The sequence below is a fragment of the Bufo gargarizans genome, chromosome 5, assembly GCF_014858855.1.
Source record: "Bufo gargarizans isolate SCDJY-AF-19 chromosome 5, ASM1485885v1, whole genome shotgun sequence".
In the NCBI taxonomy this organism is placed as follows: Eukaryota; Metazoa; Chordata; class Amphibia; order Anura; family Bufonidae; genus Bufo; species Bufo gargarizans.
Window position 1 is genome coordinate 277,340,324 of NC_058084.1, and position 16,777 is coordinate 277,357,100.

The 16,777-nt window shown below is 48.7% G+C and overlaps 1 protein-coding gene across 1 annotated transcript in view; it reads left to right on the forward strand.

Annotated features, from left to right (window-relative positions):
• Positions 1–16,777, forward strand: part of ICE1 (interactor of little elongation complex ELL subunit 1) — a 169,175-nt gene that overhangs the window by 41,934 nt on the left and 110,464 nt on the right. Inside the window, exon 8 of the mRNA XM_044293011.1 lies at positions 6,075–6,112. Coding sequence (XP_044148946.1) covers positions 6,075–6,112 — 38 coding nt within the window. The remainder of the gene's footprint in view (positions 1–6,074; positions 6,113–16,777) is intronic.

A 16,777-nucleotide genomic window follows, 5' to 3' on the forward strand; every position in this document is an offset into this window, starting at 1 on the left:
TATCTATTGTGTAATAATTTTCATAAACATTTGGAAAAGTTTAGATTTTATGTTTTAGGTTAGTATTTTATGTTTTATCAATTGAAGACCCTCATTTATCAAGCACTATGTTGAGCAGGGGGTTCTAGTGGTAATAGACAATCGGTTCTCTGCTCTCCTGTCTCTTATACTAGGTATCTTAATGCTGCTCCTAGACCCTTAGTTACAATGCCCTAAACTTTGCTACACATGCTCAGTAGTAAAGACCTGAGGAGGAAGTTCACCAGTGGGAATGCCTGCGGTCACCTCAGAACTGCTAGACAGTACAGCAAGCGAGCATTAAAGGTGATGTTTGGGAATAAGTAATCTTTCACAGGTGTCTGCAGCCTGCCTCTGCTATGGAAAGAATCATACTTGCTTACGCCCTGCCGCTCTAGTCTTGCATGCCAGCTCCTGTGTGTACATCTTCTGACATAGGTATGATCATCTTCTCCTCTGTAGCCAATAACTAGCTTCAGTGGTGACACATGCACAAGAGGCACAGCACCGCTGAAGCCAGTCATTGGCTGCAGCTGATCATGCCCATGCCAAAGAGGACGCAAACAAGCCTTGGACTTGGAAGATGGACACACGGGAGCTAGTGTGCAGGACTAGAACTGCAGATGGCAGGTATGGATCTTTCCATAGCAGAGGCAGGCTGTGGACCCTTGTGAAAAGTTATTTATTCCCTTTTATGGCAAGCACTGAATATAGCCGCTATGCATTTATGAATAAGAGCATGATAAAATGTGGGATTCTGAGTCAGAACTTTGTTCTACCGACACCACAGCATTGCTAACATATAACATATAATGGTCTAAAAACATTATTGATTTAAATTTATGCATTGTATCGCTATGTCTGAAAAGGTACAGGATGGGGTGTATATATTGCCTGGTTTGCTTAGATTGATGAGATAAAATCAGGAAATCTGGGTTGCCTCAACATAGTTTGTTGGAGCTTGTTTGTGAATTTGGTATAAAGGACTGCATTATTATTATTATTATTTATTATTATTATTAATAATAATAATATTTTTTTTTTTGTGTGTGGAATGGCAGTTTGGTAATGGACTTGCCATTCCCTTCCCACTCCAGTACACCACTTTGCCCTAGCCCAAGGTGATTCAGGAGCGCCTGCTGAGCTCATTGGTAGGGGAATGACTAGAGCTGAGAGGCTTATTCAGAGTTTGGAAGCTGCATAGCATGCTTGCTGTGATGAGCCTAATCTCCTGTTGATGCTGAAGTGCTAGGAGAGGCAGGTAAATTGTACAGATTTACAAGTGTAACTGAATCTTTTCCTGCAAAACTATATATCAATCTGCTCCGTTCCATTGCGCTATAAATTGGTGTGTGCTGATTGTACTGCATTTTGTGGCGATAGGTTCTCTTTAAAGGGATCCTCTAACCTTTTTGCTGTCCTCTAAGGGCAGCATAAAGTAGTGACAGACCCACTGGAACACACAGTCTGTCACCTGCTAAAGTAACACCGATGGTGATCACTTACAATTTAATGCTGGCAGAGGGCACCGGAGAAGAAGCTTACGCTGACAACATGGGTCTAACTTGGTCATGAGTTGACCTTCTCTCCAGCTAATGATTGATAGTTGTTGTCCCCCCCCCCCCCCCCCAAAGAGAGAACTGCAAACCACCAATGGATGGTCAGGGACAAATTCAGACTCCTGGTGGTGCAAACTTTTTCTCCAGCTTTTGCTGCTGGCATTAAAGGAGTTGTGCAGTGTGAATAGGTCATCAATATCAGATTGGTAAAGGTTCGACTCCATGCACTGATCAGCTGTTTGAAGGGGTAGTGGCGCTTGTGTGAACGCTGCTTCCAATACTAAATTACCTGTGCAGCAACCACACGGATTACTTGCCACTACTCGTGGCATTCATTTGAATGGGACGCGCAGTTATAGTTACACTGCGCCGCCTCTACAAGCGAGAGTATGTGCAGGTAATTTTGATGTGGAAGCAGTGCTCACACAAGTGCTGCTTACCCCTTCAAATAGCCAATCTGCTGGAGTTCCAGTAGTCCAACCCCCGTCAATATGCTATTAATGACCTATCTTTGCTCTGCACAAGCCCCTTTTAAACCAAGGTTTTAGCAGTGGTGTTACTTTAAGATAAACACACCAGTGATTTCTGCGTTTGTCACTACTTTATGCTGCCCTTAATGTGGACATTATAAAGGAATTTCCTTTCAAGGGGTTGTACTCTCCCCAGCAATGTCTTGTTCAAATAAAAAAATAAAAAATAAATCACACTCGCCTGCTCGCTGCTCCCTGGCTCTGTTCAGTGATCTTCCAGTCCCTGGCCTGTAACCAATCAAACTGAATAATATGTGCCAAGAAGGTGTCCCATGATCCAGCAGTTACATGCCTCTTGGATACACGTCACCGCTAAGGTCAGTCACTGACTACAGTGGTGCATGTGACCTCATGAGTTTGCTGTATGGATGCAGGGATCTGTAACAGAGCAGTAGGGAGCAGGCGAGAAGGTTTATTTATTCTTCTCGCCCATATTCATTGGGTGACACAGCAACCGTGGGTATAGCTATGTTCTCTAGGAGGCGTTGACACTAGTAAAAGCTGTTAGCTCCTCCCCTGGCAGCTATACCCCCTTCACCCTGGAGAGAGAGCTTCAGTTTTTTTCTAGTCAATAGGAGGCAGGCAGAGATCTCTTGAAGATTTATTATTTTAGTTTATTTTTTTTTCCCCCCTTTTTCAGATGGAAAAACAGTGGACACCTCGCCACATGTGCTCTCTGGTGCGAAAACTTTGCGCCCTTCTTCCCTCTCCCCAGAAACCTGCTAGCTCCGCACCAAGTCATGAAGATGACCTTAACCCTTCTTGGCCGGCATATCTGAAGAGAGATAGCGTTCTAAGGGGGTGTGGCACTCCCAGTGCAATGTTCCTCATGCGGAGGAATTTAACCCTTCCTGCCTCTTGTCATTGAGGTAGTCATCTTAGTTAAAAATAAATAAATAATAAATGTGCGTCCATATGGCCCTCTCCACACCCCTTATTACCGCAAGACCTCCCTGTCTTCGCAGTACCACACTGGGCCCGTGTCCTATCTCAGATAACGGGCACCTCTCATAGTTCCCAATCCGCCCTTTGAGCCGTTTGATTGTGGAGGACAGCTGATGTTCCCAATCCACCCTCTGGGTCGTTTTAGTTTATAATTCCACGTGCGCAATTTAGTTTGGGAGATAATTCTCTACCTATGCAATCCACCTCCGAAGTAGCTTGATTGATACTACACCGCCTACGCAATTCGGAAGACGGACCTCTACAAGCTCCCATCCAACCCCCTGGGTAGTTTTGTTGATAAGTCCCCACCTGCGCAGTCCACAACTGCCAGGGGCGAGATTCTGAGGAGTAGACCTGCACGCGAGCGGAACACAGCGCTGCTTTTCTCCTCGCAACCCACGCTCAGACACACCCTCTGCCCGGAGAGGGGGGGGGGGGAGGGGAGGGAGAGAATCACTGATTCAGACCCTGACATGAGTCCGAAGCTATCTCCTAAGATTGCGTCTAAGGTGGCCAGTAGTACTTGTCATGTGCATTAACCCTTCCTTAGGTGGAGTAATTGCACTACTTCGGGATACAGCACCTGCCTTAGTCCACCTATGGCATGGGATAATGTATAAGTACAATGGCATGGTGTTCGAGACCTGCCATATGCAGATCCACGATGACATTATCACTGGTTACAATGTGTAACAATGCATTACCGCCGTACTTGGGTGCAACAATTGCACTCCCACGGGGTACAGGACTCGCCATATGCACTACTTCTCGCCGTGCGCATTCGCCCCCCCCCCCCCCTTCATAGGTGGGGTATTCTCACTACGACTGGCTAGTACTTGCCGTATGCTTACACCTTCCTTAAGTAGCTAATTGCACTACCATTGAATACGGTTCTGACTGTCGCACTATCCGTCCATAGGCGGAGTGTTGCACATCACCGTGCTTCTGTTGCATTACCCCCTTCCGCAAGTGATCCAATAACGGGGAATAACTAAACATCTTCGGATGCTGCAATTCTGCGGCACCACGGCTCTAGGTGCCTTTGCTTATTTCCAAGGGGGCGTGGCAACAGTCGGTACTCTCAGGTGCCCGCCACTCTTACCCGGGTGCTATATGGGTGCCACCAGTGGACACGATGGCTATTCCTTCCTTTGGTGCTGGTTTTGCGCATGATTAGAACACCCTCTGTCTTCTCAGTGGGTTCCTAGCATCACTTTATGTCCTAGAGACCCCCCATCTCCATGGGCCTCCGTTGTTCGAGTCGGTCATGGTTTTGTCCGCATCAATACGTAGTGCGTACACCATTGCCCATATATGGGAAGTACAGTCCAGCGAATCGAGTGTTTTCACTGACTCCGTATACTCTATCCACCACTCCCCCTTCCCTGGTAAAGTGGTTCTGCTGGCACTCAGGTTTAGCTCCTACAGCTTGTTCTACTCCACAGGTGCGGCTTTTCTAATGCTCGAGTTCGTGGTCGCTCCAGTGGGACATCCCCCCTCAGGTAGGGGTCCTACCCTGGCGCTAGCTTGGCAGTTGTGCCTGTTCTGCCCTCTTCCAGGTAGAGTTTTAAGGTTAGCTCTACTTAACTGGGACAGTGTGGTACGTGGCTTCTACAGATAGTCTCAGGCCTCCCCCTCAGTTTCGTGCTGACAGGGCAAGCTCTGGCTACTACTGTAGGAGCGGTGTTGCTCACAGCACCCATGGGGACCTTCATTCTGGGAGGGGCACATACAGTTCCGTTGTACCGTCCTTACAGCCTTGGGGTCTGTATGTGGTTCTCTCAGCCTTTCCTGTCTTCTCCACTTGAGCCCTTGCGGGAGTTCTTACTCCGGCTCCTGTCCTAGCGGTAGTTTTTCTTGTGGCTATCGCATCCATCAGGCGGGTGTCTAAGTTGGGTGTGCTCTCTTGCAAGATTCCCTTCCTGGTTCTTCGCAATGATATAGCGGTTCTCCGGCTCATTCCTTCTTCTCCCGAAGGTGGTCTCTGACTTCCATATCTATGACGAAATTGTCCCTTTCTTCGCACCCTACGGAAGTGAGTTACATTATGGATGTGGTCAGAGCTCTACTCCATTGTTAGCAGCCTCCAGTCCCTCTCGGCGTACGGACCCCCTTTTTTTTCAAGAAGGTCCTCACTAGGGATTGGCGGCCTCCAATGGGTGATTGCACGTTGAATTCGGTCTGCAAGTGCTGACTCTTACCGCGCCCGGAGCAGGGTTCCACCCTTAGGTGTCACGGCTCGCTCTCCCAGAGCGGTGAGCCCTTCTTGGGCTAGGCGGAATCGCACTTTGGCTGCACAGTTGTGTAAGGCGGTTCCGGTCCTCTTTACACATGTTCACAAGAAATTACCAGGTGCATACTTATGCATCGACGGTCGCTGCGTGGGTCGTGGGTTTTGCAGGCGACAGTTCTTAGATGCCTGCAGGGACGATTGCTTCCATGGGTCTGTGGCTTTTTCCCTCCCTGTGGACTACTTTCGGACATCCCACGGGTTCCTGTGTCCCCCAGTGAATATGGGGCGAGAAAAGGAGATTTTTGTATAACTTACCAGTAAAATCTCTTTCTCGCTCCTCTTCTTCATTGGGTGACACGGCACCCACCCAGTATTGTCTGGCCACAGTTGTAGCTGTTGCTGTTTTGGACCCAGTTGGGTCATTTGGCATGGTTGGTGTTCCATGTTTTCTCTTTGGTTGGCTTGACCTCTCCTACAGCTTGTACACAAACTGAAGCTCTCTCTCCAGGCTGAAGGGGGTATAGCTGCCAGGGGAGGAGCTAATGGCTTTTACTAGTGTCAACGCCTCCTAGAGGACACAGCTATACCCACGGTTCCTGTGTCCCCCAATGAAGAGCAAGAAAGAGATTTTACTGGTAAGTTATACAAAAATCTCATTTCATTAATTTATTTTCTGCTAGTTAAAACACACTGCGGGCGACAGTAAGAAAAAAAGCACAGAAGGCTGGAAAATTATTTTAAGTGCCAATTTCTTGTTCCCTTTAATTTATTAAATTGAACTTTCTTTAGGAAGAAGAAATTGGAAGCAAAGTTGAAGAAAATGGAAGGTAAAGTTATATTTCGTTTACACAATAATATGGGATCTTTAAACTGCATAAAAACCATTCCAAATTCGAGAATGTATCTAGTATTTGTCTGACAGTCCACATACCTAGGTCATATTGAGGGCTTTTACACTACCGTCATCCAACTCCCTTTTTGACCAGCTACAATCTGGCTTCTGATTTAGTTACTCCACTTAAACCGCCCTAAGTACAGACACTAATCTCATAACTACCATGGTAAAAGTCATTGCTCAGTACTCCTGCTCCTAGACCTGTCAACCACTCCCTCCTTATACAAACTCTCTCACCCCTCAGGATCAGAACTTTTCACCTCTTATCTCACCAGCTGAACATTCAGTGTCTGCCACATTCCACCTACTCTTCCCCACTCTTTCTGTCCATGTCTCTCAGGGCGAACTTTAAACACTAGAAAAATGCGTTGATGGTGGTTGTATAAAGTATTATCTATCACAGAGGTCAACCACCTAATATATAGCTTTTAATAGAAAAATTAAAAATCGCCATAAATCCCTCACGTGGGGACAATAGAACAAGACAAACAAGCACAAGTAGGCTAGATCAAGGACGGGGGGGAAAGGATGGTATGGCAGGGAAAAGGGCAGGCTAGAAGGGTCCCTAGTATAACCCTAGGGTATCCCTTACTCTTACTCGGCCCAGAGATGCACCCAGATGGTGGGAGCACTCTGTCCCCGTACCTGCCCTATCTGTCCTTAGAACAACCCTAAGACACACAATAAACCCTTATGGATGCCCAGGTCATATAATGTAGTAAGATATAAATACCAAAATGATTGTCAAGATTCAATTAAAGGTTCTCGTCTCGACGCGTTTCCCCATTAGTTTTGGTTCGTCAGGAGACAACTAGAGAAAATCCCAATGCAGTGCTATCACACCGCTAAGTCTATACATACACAATCCACAAATACAGCACCGTTGACTAATTTTTAGGTGGACGTTTGTACTCATTTGCCGCATGCTCTGTTTTTACATCATCTTGTCAGTTGCATTATCATTGCATATTTGGCTGTGTGTCGGGCGGTTTGAAGGTGTCTTTTTGGTGCTCCCGTATTTGTTTATTTTCCTTTTGTGGATTGTGTATGTATAGACTTAGCGGTTGTGATAGCACTGCATTGGGTTTTTCTCTAGTTGTCTCCTGACGAACCAAATCTAATGGGGAAACGCGTCGAGAACCTTTAATTGAATCTTGACAATCATGTCGGTATTTATATCTTACTACATTATATGACCTGGGCATCCATAAGGGTCTATTGTGTGTCTTAGGGTTGTTCTAAGGACAGATAGGGCAGGTACGGGGACAGAGTGCTCCCACCATCTGGGTGCATCTCTGGGCTGAGTACGAGTCAGGGATACCCTAGGGTTATACTAGGGACCCTTCTAGTCTGCCCTTTTCCCTGCCATACCATCCTTTCCCCCCCTGTCCTTGATCTAGCCTACTTGTGCTTGTTTGTTTGTCTGTCTTGTTCTATTGTCCCCACGTGAGGGATTTATGGTAATTTTAAATTTTTCTATTAAAAGCTATATTTTAGGTGGTTGGCCTCTGTGATAGAACAGGGCTCTCAGTGCCACCTCTATGCTAATGACCGTTACCTCTTTGACTCTTTTTTTGCTATTTGGAATCCCAGAGTATATTGTCCTTTTCCTCCCAGCTTTCTAAAACTCATCATGAAGAAAACAGATCTCATCATCTCTTCTCTTCCCCCCCCCCATTTGATTCCGTACTGTCCTTCAGACCACCACCTGCCGATTCCAATTCTTAAAACATTTCTCGTTTCTAATCCTTTTTCTTTTTCAAATGTGAGTCAGCTGACATGCTCTCCCACCTAGACTACTGCAACTTCCTCCTCTGTATTCTCCCCTATAACACTCTTGCACCACTCCAATTCATCCTTAATTCTGCTGCCTGGTAAATCTACCTCTCCACACACATCTGGTCCACATTTACATTTACTTGCTTCCCCATTGCCCAGCGAATACAGTTGCAAATACCAATAACATAAAAGGCCACCACAACCTCCATATATCTCTGACCTAATTGTAGATATTACATTCCAACAAGTAACCAGATCCTCACAAGACCTCCTCTGCTTCTCTTGTCTATCAGTCATCTACAAGATTTTTCATGTACATTGCCCATGCTCGGCAACTAACTACCTCAGTACATAAGGCACTCCTACTACATCCAGACTTTCATAGCAGCCTGAAAACTCGCCTCTTCAGGAAAGCCTAGGGCATGAGCAGTTATTAACCTCATCTACAATCTCTACTCTTTCCCCTTTCCTTGTAGAGTGTACTTGTGGACAAGTCCTTATCCCCTTTTAGTCTCTGTTAGTTCATGCTTTCTGTGTGTGTGTGTGTGTGTGTGTGTGTGTGTTTTTTTTTTTTTTTTTTTTTTTTTTTTTTTTTATAAATATGTACAGTGCTCTATAATTAATGGTACTTTAAAATAAATATTACTATTAATAACACTGGCATCATAGAGGCCAGTGATTGGTGGCAACAGTCAGATGTATATGATTGCTCTGCACTTAAACATGTTGCACATTTTTATGACCCTTAGAGTAACTCTCTTAAAGGGGTTGCTTCACTTCAGGAAATTGCATTTATCATGTAGTTAAAGTTAATACAAGACACTTAGTGATGTAATTGTCCATATAGCTTCCTTTTGGCTTGATTCATGTTTCCGATTGCATTATACACTGCTCATATCCAGATACTACAACCACTGCAGCAAACCAGCAGCACTGGTCATGCTTGCACACTGTAAGAAAAAGCAGCAGCTCCTATCTCTGCCACCTTGTTTTCTCGCTGCAGCAGTGGTCTTAACCCATGGATATGAGCAGTGTATAATGCAATAAAAAAAAATATGAATCAAGCCAGCAAAGGGGGAAATATGGACAATCACAGTACATTAGTAAGTGACTGGTTTTAACCTTCTCTACATGATAAATGTCACTTACAGAAGTGACAACCTCTTGCTGCAAATGGACATAGTTGTACGTCCAGATTGCATGTAACTTGCAGCAGGTACATCTAAACTCCTAACCAGGGCTGTGACACCATAAAGTATCAAAGCCTTGCCGGCGATCACTCTGAATGGTTAGTTTGCACAGACTTGGGGTACTTTCACACTTGCGCTTTTCTTTTCCGGCATAGAGTTCCATCCTAGGGGCTCTATAGCGGGAAAGAACTGATCAGTTTTATCCCCATCTTCAGTTCAGTCTTTTTGACTGATCAGGCAAAAGAGAAAACCGCAGCATGCTACGGTTTTATCTCCGACCAAAAAAAACTGAAGACTAGCCTGAATGCCGGATCCGGCATTATTTTCCATAGGAATGTATTAGTGCCAGATCCGGTATTCAAAATACTGGAATGCTGGATCTGTTTTGCTGGATGACAGGGTCCTGGTCAGTCCTACAAATGCCATTAGTTGGCATACATTTTGCCAGATCCGGCAGGCAGTTCCGGCGACGGATCTGCTTGTTGGATCACTCTGCCGCAAGTGTGAAAGTAGCCTAACCAATCTGAGTGCAGCAAGCAATGTGAAAATGCCAGTTTCAGGCTCTAATCTTCGCGCTGGAGATTAGAGCCCGAAATTGTGCATGGCGGCCATTTTGCTCCTTGCAGCCCTACATGTGGTCCCTCCTCTGTTCTCCTTTATTTTACTCTGATGGCAGCGGCTCAGGAATGGAGCTGCCGCGATCGGCAGAGTGTTTCAACTGTAACATACAGCTGACACTCTGCTGCAACCGCCGATAGCGGTGCTTGTATGTAACCCCTTAGATGCAGCGGTCAGTAGCCACCGACGGCATCCATGGGTTAACAAAGGGAGGAGGCTTTCTTTCTCCCCCCATCAACAAGTTAGATTTGAAAAAAAAAGGCTTGTTCATTAAGATCAAAACGGTCTGCAGAGGCAAAGGGTTAATCTAATTTTTGATGTAGTGTAGCTCAAGAGATTTGTTTACCTTAATTTGCCTTCATCAGTCTTTTTTTGCAGTCCCAATCTGTAGATCTGTTTGTAGGCATAAGCTGTCTTTGTCACTGAAGACTGCATGTACGTCAGGCTCCACCTCCTCACTTCTATGCATGCTCCTGACTCAGTCCTAATGCAGAGCATCTCATTTCCCTACCTGCTCTTATTGCTTCTAATGGAAGCTGCGCTCACTTAGGGCAAGGCTCTGTTAACCCAGCCTGGTCAAGTAACCCCTTAACCCCCAATGCTCATCTAGGCTATGCATCATACACAAACAGCTGCACAGCTTCTTAGTTTTGTGTACTCCTGCTAAATAAGTCAGGAATGAACTATAGGTGTAACCCCCATAATGCCGTACATGTACTGTATCATGCTCAAGTGCTTCTATGGAGCGGGCTACTGCACTGAGCCTGCTCCATACGTGCCATGTGGTGGCTGTATAATACAGCAGGTATCCAGCCACAATGACCAGGATTGGCGCTGATTCTTAAACCAGTCACTTAACCCCTCAGATGCCATGTTCAATAGTAATTTCAGCATCTGTGAGGTAAGAAAGAGTGAGGGGGTTCCCCCTGCCTTCTTATCAGAGCCCCTACAGTGAAATTGCAGGGATCTGATCTGTTAACATGACAGCTTGGGGCCTGCTGAAGGAAGTTGCCTAGGAGGCACTAGGCACAGCTTCACAGGCAGGCAATGGAAGTCCCATAGACCATAATAGTTCCCTATTATTGGCTATGGGACAAGTGATCAAAAGATTGTAGGTTAAGTTGCTGAGCAAAAGAATAAAAATGAGCCCCTACATAAGACAATCTCCTGAAAAAATGTAAAAAAATGATAGATAGATAGAGATATATATATATATATATATATATATATATATATATATATATATATATATATATATATATATATATCTCTATCTATAATATATATATATATTAGAGAGATAGATAGAGATATATAATATATATATTTATATTTATTATCTATCTCTTTTGGAAAATGGCAACACGTATAGCTTGCTGCTGCCACTAGGAGGCGACACTAGGCTGAAAGCTGTTAGCTCCTCCCCTGCAGGCTATACCCCCTCCAGCCTGGAGAGAGCATATCAGTTTTTAGCTTAGTGTCGTAGGAGGCAGACCTCCCTGCTTTGCAGGGTGCGTTGTAATTTTTCTTTTTTCTTTGATTTTTCTTCACAGATCCTGGATGGGGGTACAGGGTCGCTTGCGTCCCTGTATCCCCAGGAGGCTGGCTGGTGTATCTTATTCACTGCCTTGCCTCCCCCAAGAAGATAAAGTGGACCAGGGCAGCCTCGCTCCCCTGCTTCCCCCCAGCTACAGGGTCACCCTCTCTTCAGCCCTCCTCTGCCCGGACCCCTGTCGCCTGGTGCCAGCGGTCTTAGGGTGGCCCTGCTGGTGATGCATGTGAGGGTGAAGATCACAGATGAAGACAGGTAAGTGGATCGGCTTCATCCTCAGCGGCCACCTTCCCCAGGGCTCTCCCTCTCATTATGGGAACATCAGCAGAAGAGGAGCTCCTACATGCTCCGGATCGGGTCCGTCCGCTAGCACCCCCCACCCCCGCCGCCTGACATACTTGTACCGCGCGCAGCACTCGGTTTCACAGTGCGGTTGCAGTCGGCATTCATGCCCCAGTCTGCTCTTATGCGCCGGGACGGGGAAGCCATTAGTAGGGCGCCGGGCACCACGTTCACCGCGACATCTTGGGGGAGCATTAGGCACGCTGGCCGCAGCATCAGCGGTCGCGCGCGCGGCGGCGCGGCTTCTCTACTTCAATTAGGCTGCCGCTCCCGGGCTGGAAGGGGGCGTGGCTTATTCTCCCGCCCTGGTAAAACTTCCTGTTTCTTCCCCGGCTCGGCGTGGGAAGGACACAGGACCTGGGACCTCACTCCGTTCTGGTAGGCGATCGATACCCCGTCCAGCAGGAGATTTGACCATGTCTGACCCGGCCACTGACCCCCCCCCTCAGGCACCTTGTAGGACCACTTACTATGCCTGCTCTGTGTGTTTAGCTAAATTCCCTCGTGGTCAGTCACTATCACTGTGCTCTGCTTGTCAGAAACCTGCACAGAGCAATCCCCCTAGGGCACAGCAGCACACAGAAGCCTTGGATCGTCCTGTCCAGGGGGAACCAGACTGGGCAAGGTCCCTGTCACGGGCAGTGGAGGACCTCTCTAAGATCTCCCATTCCACCCTTTCATTGCTGGGTCGTTTTGTGGAGAAATCACCGCCGGTGCAGGCCGCACAAACCAGAGGCAGACTTCCTAGTAAGCGCCCCAGAGCAGGCACCCGTTCCTCCTCTGACGCCTCAGCATCCCCCCCTGATCCTGGCTCCCAGTCACAGGCGTCCTCCCTGTTAGGCGACGCACTGTCTGAGGGAGAGCTTGGGGATTCGGATGCAGATATGGATCTGGAGCACTCTTCTCAGATTGCATCCATGGTGGATAGCCTGATTTCGGCAATAAGAGGCACCTTCCGGGTTCAGGAGGACCTTCCCTCCACCAGCCAACAAGGGGTGTCGTTTCTGCGGGCAAAACAGACCCCCAAGGCGTTCCTGTTACACGAAGATTTTTCTGTCGTGGTCACCAAGGCTTGGGACCAGCCAGGTTTGCGTTTTGTTATTCCAAAACGCCTAGACCTACTCTACCCTTTTCCACGCGAGACCGTGGAACAATGGTCCTCCCCACCGAAGGTGGACCCGTCGGTGGCTCGCTTGGCAAAATCTACGACCATTCCGGTGGCGGATGGCTCTTCCCTCCAGGATCCAGTGGACCATCGCGTAGAGTCACTTTCTAAGTCAATCTTTACGGCGAGCGGTTCGGCATTGCGTCCGACTTTCGCCTCTGCCTGGGTAGCCAAGGCGGTTTCGGAGTGGTCCCTCCGGTTGAGCCAGGACATTGTGTCCAACCTCCCGCCCGCTGAACTTGAATTGTCGGCGCTCCAAATTTCTCAAGCAGGAAAATATCTCTGTGAAGCGGCACTGGATGCTGGGTCGATGGTCGCCTGTTCTTCGGCTCTCGCCACTTTGGTCCGCCGGGAGTTGTGGCTCAAGGCCTGGAAGGCTGATTCTTCCTCTAAACGCTCCCTGTTGAGGCTTCCGTTTTCTGGGGCTCGGCTGTTTGGGCCCAAACTAGATGTGATTATTTCAGAAGCCATGGGTGGGAAAAGCACCCATCTGCCCCAACCCAAGGCAAAGCGGCCTTTTCAGTCCAGATCTGCGTCTTCTCGCTTCCAGTCCTTTCGCCGTTTTTCGGGCACCCGTTCAGCACCCACCTCTGCGGCGGGACCGCCCAGTCAGGATCGGTGGAAGGGCCCATCCTTTAAGCCCCAGCAGGCCTGGCGTCCGCGTGCTCAGCAGCCTCGCACAGCCCCAGGTAAGCAGCCTTCAGCATGAAGGTTTGTCCCCACCCTCTCAGGTGGGGGGGGGGGGCCTCTCCTCCTGTTCCAGGAGATTTGGCACGCCCACATTCCGGACGCATGGGCGCTCGAGGTCGTCTCCTCGGGCTACAAAATAGAGTTCAGGTCTCTTCCCCCAAACCGTTTTTTCCTCTCCCAGCCCTCCAGGGATCCCGTCCGGGCCGCGGCTTTTTTGCACGCCGTCCAGTCACTGCTCGCCCCGGGGGGGTGATTTCACCGGTTCCCTCGGAGGAGCGGTTTACAGGTTTTTATTCTAACCTGTTTGTGGTCCCTAAAAAGGAGGGCGATGTGAGGCCGGTGCTGGACCTCAAACTTTTGAACCGTTATCTGCGGGTTCAAAGGTTCAGAATGGAATCACAAGGGGAGCACATGGCGTCATTGGACATGCAGGATGCGTACCTCCACATCCCCATCGCCACAGCCCACCAACGTTTCCTCCGATTTGCCATCCAGTCAGATCACTTCCAGTTCGTCGGTCTGGCGACGGCCCCGCTGGTATTTTACGAAGGTTCTGGCCCCCCTTCTGGGGATTCTGCGATCCAGAGGCATCACCCTTCTCCCATATCTGGACGACATCTTGGTCAAGGCCCCTACAGCGTCGCAATGCGAAGAGAGTCTTCGGATCACGATGAGCACGCTCACTCGCTTCGGGTGGATTCTCAACCTGAGGAAGTCAAACCCTTTCTCCTACCACTTGGATCAGGTTCTTGCGCATGAATCTGGATTCCGAGGCTGCCGTGGTACGCCTGCCACGGGACAAGAGATTGGACCCCCTATTTGCAGGGCCGTCCGGTCAGGATACAGTCGGACAACGCCACAGCGGTTGCCTATATCAACCACCAACGGGGGACTTGCAGCGGGGCGGTGATGGACGAGGCCGCGAGGATCCTGCAGTGGGCGGAAGCCCATGTCCCGGTGATCTCGGCAATCTTCATCCCGGGTGTGGACAATTGGACGGCGGATTTCCTCAGCCGAACGACTGTGGATTCGGGGGAGTGGTCTCTCCATCCGGAGGTGTTCGAGGACCTTTTTCTCCGGTGGGGTCGCCCGGAAGTGGATCTGATGGCATCCAGGCTAAATCACAAACTTCCGTGCTTCCTGTCTCGCGCAAGGGATCCGATGGCGTACGACGTAGACGCTCTCGTGGCACCGTGGGACAACTTCGTGTTTCTGTACGTGTTCCCTCCGTTACCGCTCCTGCCGCGGATCCTTCGCAGAATCAGGATGGAGGGCATTCAGACGCTCCTGATCGCCCTAGACTGGCCTTGTCGGGCTTGGTACTCGGAGCTCGTTCTTCTTCTGGGGGACGTGCCGTGGCCCCTTCCACTCAGACCCGACCTGCTCTCACAGGGCCCAGTCTTCCACCAGGGTTTACATACGCTGCGTTTGACGGCGTGGCTATTGAAACCTTCCTGCTGAAGCAAAGGGGTTTCTCGGATGCGGTCGTTCGCACGATGATTAGGGCTAGGAAGCCCTCCTCTGCAAAAATCTACTATCGGACGTGGAAGTCTTTCATCAAATTCTGTGAGGACAGGGATCTCCCTTCCAGGAAGTTTTCCCTCCCTACGGTGCTGGCCTTTCTCCAGGCGGGTTTGGAACTGGGTCTAGCTCTGAGTTCGCTGAAAGGGCAGGTTTCTGCTCTTTCCATTTTTTTTCCAGCGTACACTGGCGGTACTGGGCTCGGTCAAGACCTTCATACAGGGAGTGGCTCACACCGCGGCCCCTTATCGGCCGCCGTTGCATTCCTGGGACCTGAATTTGGTGCTGGTGGCGCTTCAGTCCGCCTACTTTCGTGGAAGGTCTCGTTTCTGGTTGCCATTACCTCTATCCGTCGGGTGTCGGAACTGGCGGCACTCTCGTGCAAAGAACCCTTCTTAGTGTTCCATCAAGACAAGGTGGTGCTCTGGACGGTGCCGTCATTCCTTCCGAAGGTGGTGTCGGTGTTTCATGTTAATGAGGACATCGTCCTGCCCTCGTTTTGCCCTAAGCCTTCCCATCCTAGGGAGATGGCTCTCCATCGTCTGGCTGTGGTACGGGCCTTGCGGATTTACCTGTCAGTGGTGGCCCCCTTTAGGCGAACGGACTCCCTGTTCGTGATTTCGGAAGGTCCGCGTAAAGGTTTAGCAGCCTCCAAGGTGGCTATTGCTCGGTGGATTAGATTGGCCATTGCCGAGGCCTACCGCTCCAAGGGCAGGGTTCCTCCTCCCGGTATCACGGCTCACTCTACCAGGGTGGTCGGGGCTTCTTGGGTGCACCTTCACCACGCTTCGGCGTCTCAATTGTGTAAGGCAGCGACTTGGTCTTTACACACCTTCACCAAATTTTACAGGGTGCATTCCTTTGCCTCGGCGGATGCTGCTCTTGGCCGCAGAGTTTTGCAGGCCGCAGTGTAGTGTCTCACATGAGGGAGTTGGGGCCAGTGGTTGTTCCCGCCCAGGGGACTGCTTTAGCACGTCCCACGGTCCTGTGTCCCCCAATGATATGAGCGAGAAAACGAGATTTTTGTGAACTCACCTGTAAAATCTCTTTCTAGCTTTATTCATTGGGGGACACAGCACCCACCCATTTTTTTCTGGTTCTACTGAGGCCAGTGGGTCAGAGTTGCCGGTTGGGACAGGTGTCCGGTTCGGTTTTTTTGTTGGACAGTGGTCTTTACTAGTTATGTTTTGTTTCGGTACTGTTTCTCCTACTGCTGAAGCACAAACTGATAGCTCCTCCCCTGCAGGCTATACCCCCTCCAGCCTGGAGAGAGCATAACAGCTTTCAGCCTAGTGTCGCCTCCTAGTGGCAGCAGCAAGCTATACCACGGTCCTGTGTCCCCCAATGAATAAAGCGAGAAAGATTTTACAGGTGAGTTCACAAAAATCTTGATTTTTTTTTTTTTTTCTTTATGCTTTTACTGTGTAAAACGTAACAAAAAAAATAAATCTGTCCAAAAAGTTTTTTTTTAATATATCACCTAGGTTTCCCAAAATGGTACCAATCAAAACATCAGCTCATCTGACCTAAAATGAGCCAACGCACACCACAATCGCCCCCCCCCCCCCCCAAAAAATGGCTTTCAGAACATGGTGATGGGAAAAAAAAATTCTAATTGCCCCCAATTTCCCATCTTTACATATAACAATTTATAAACAAAAATAAACATAACCGGTATCTCCCCGTCAGAAAATGCTTCCTGCTAGGTGAACACCGTAATGAGGGAAAAATAAAGCGATT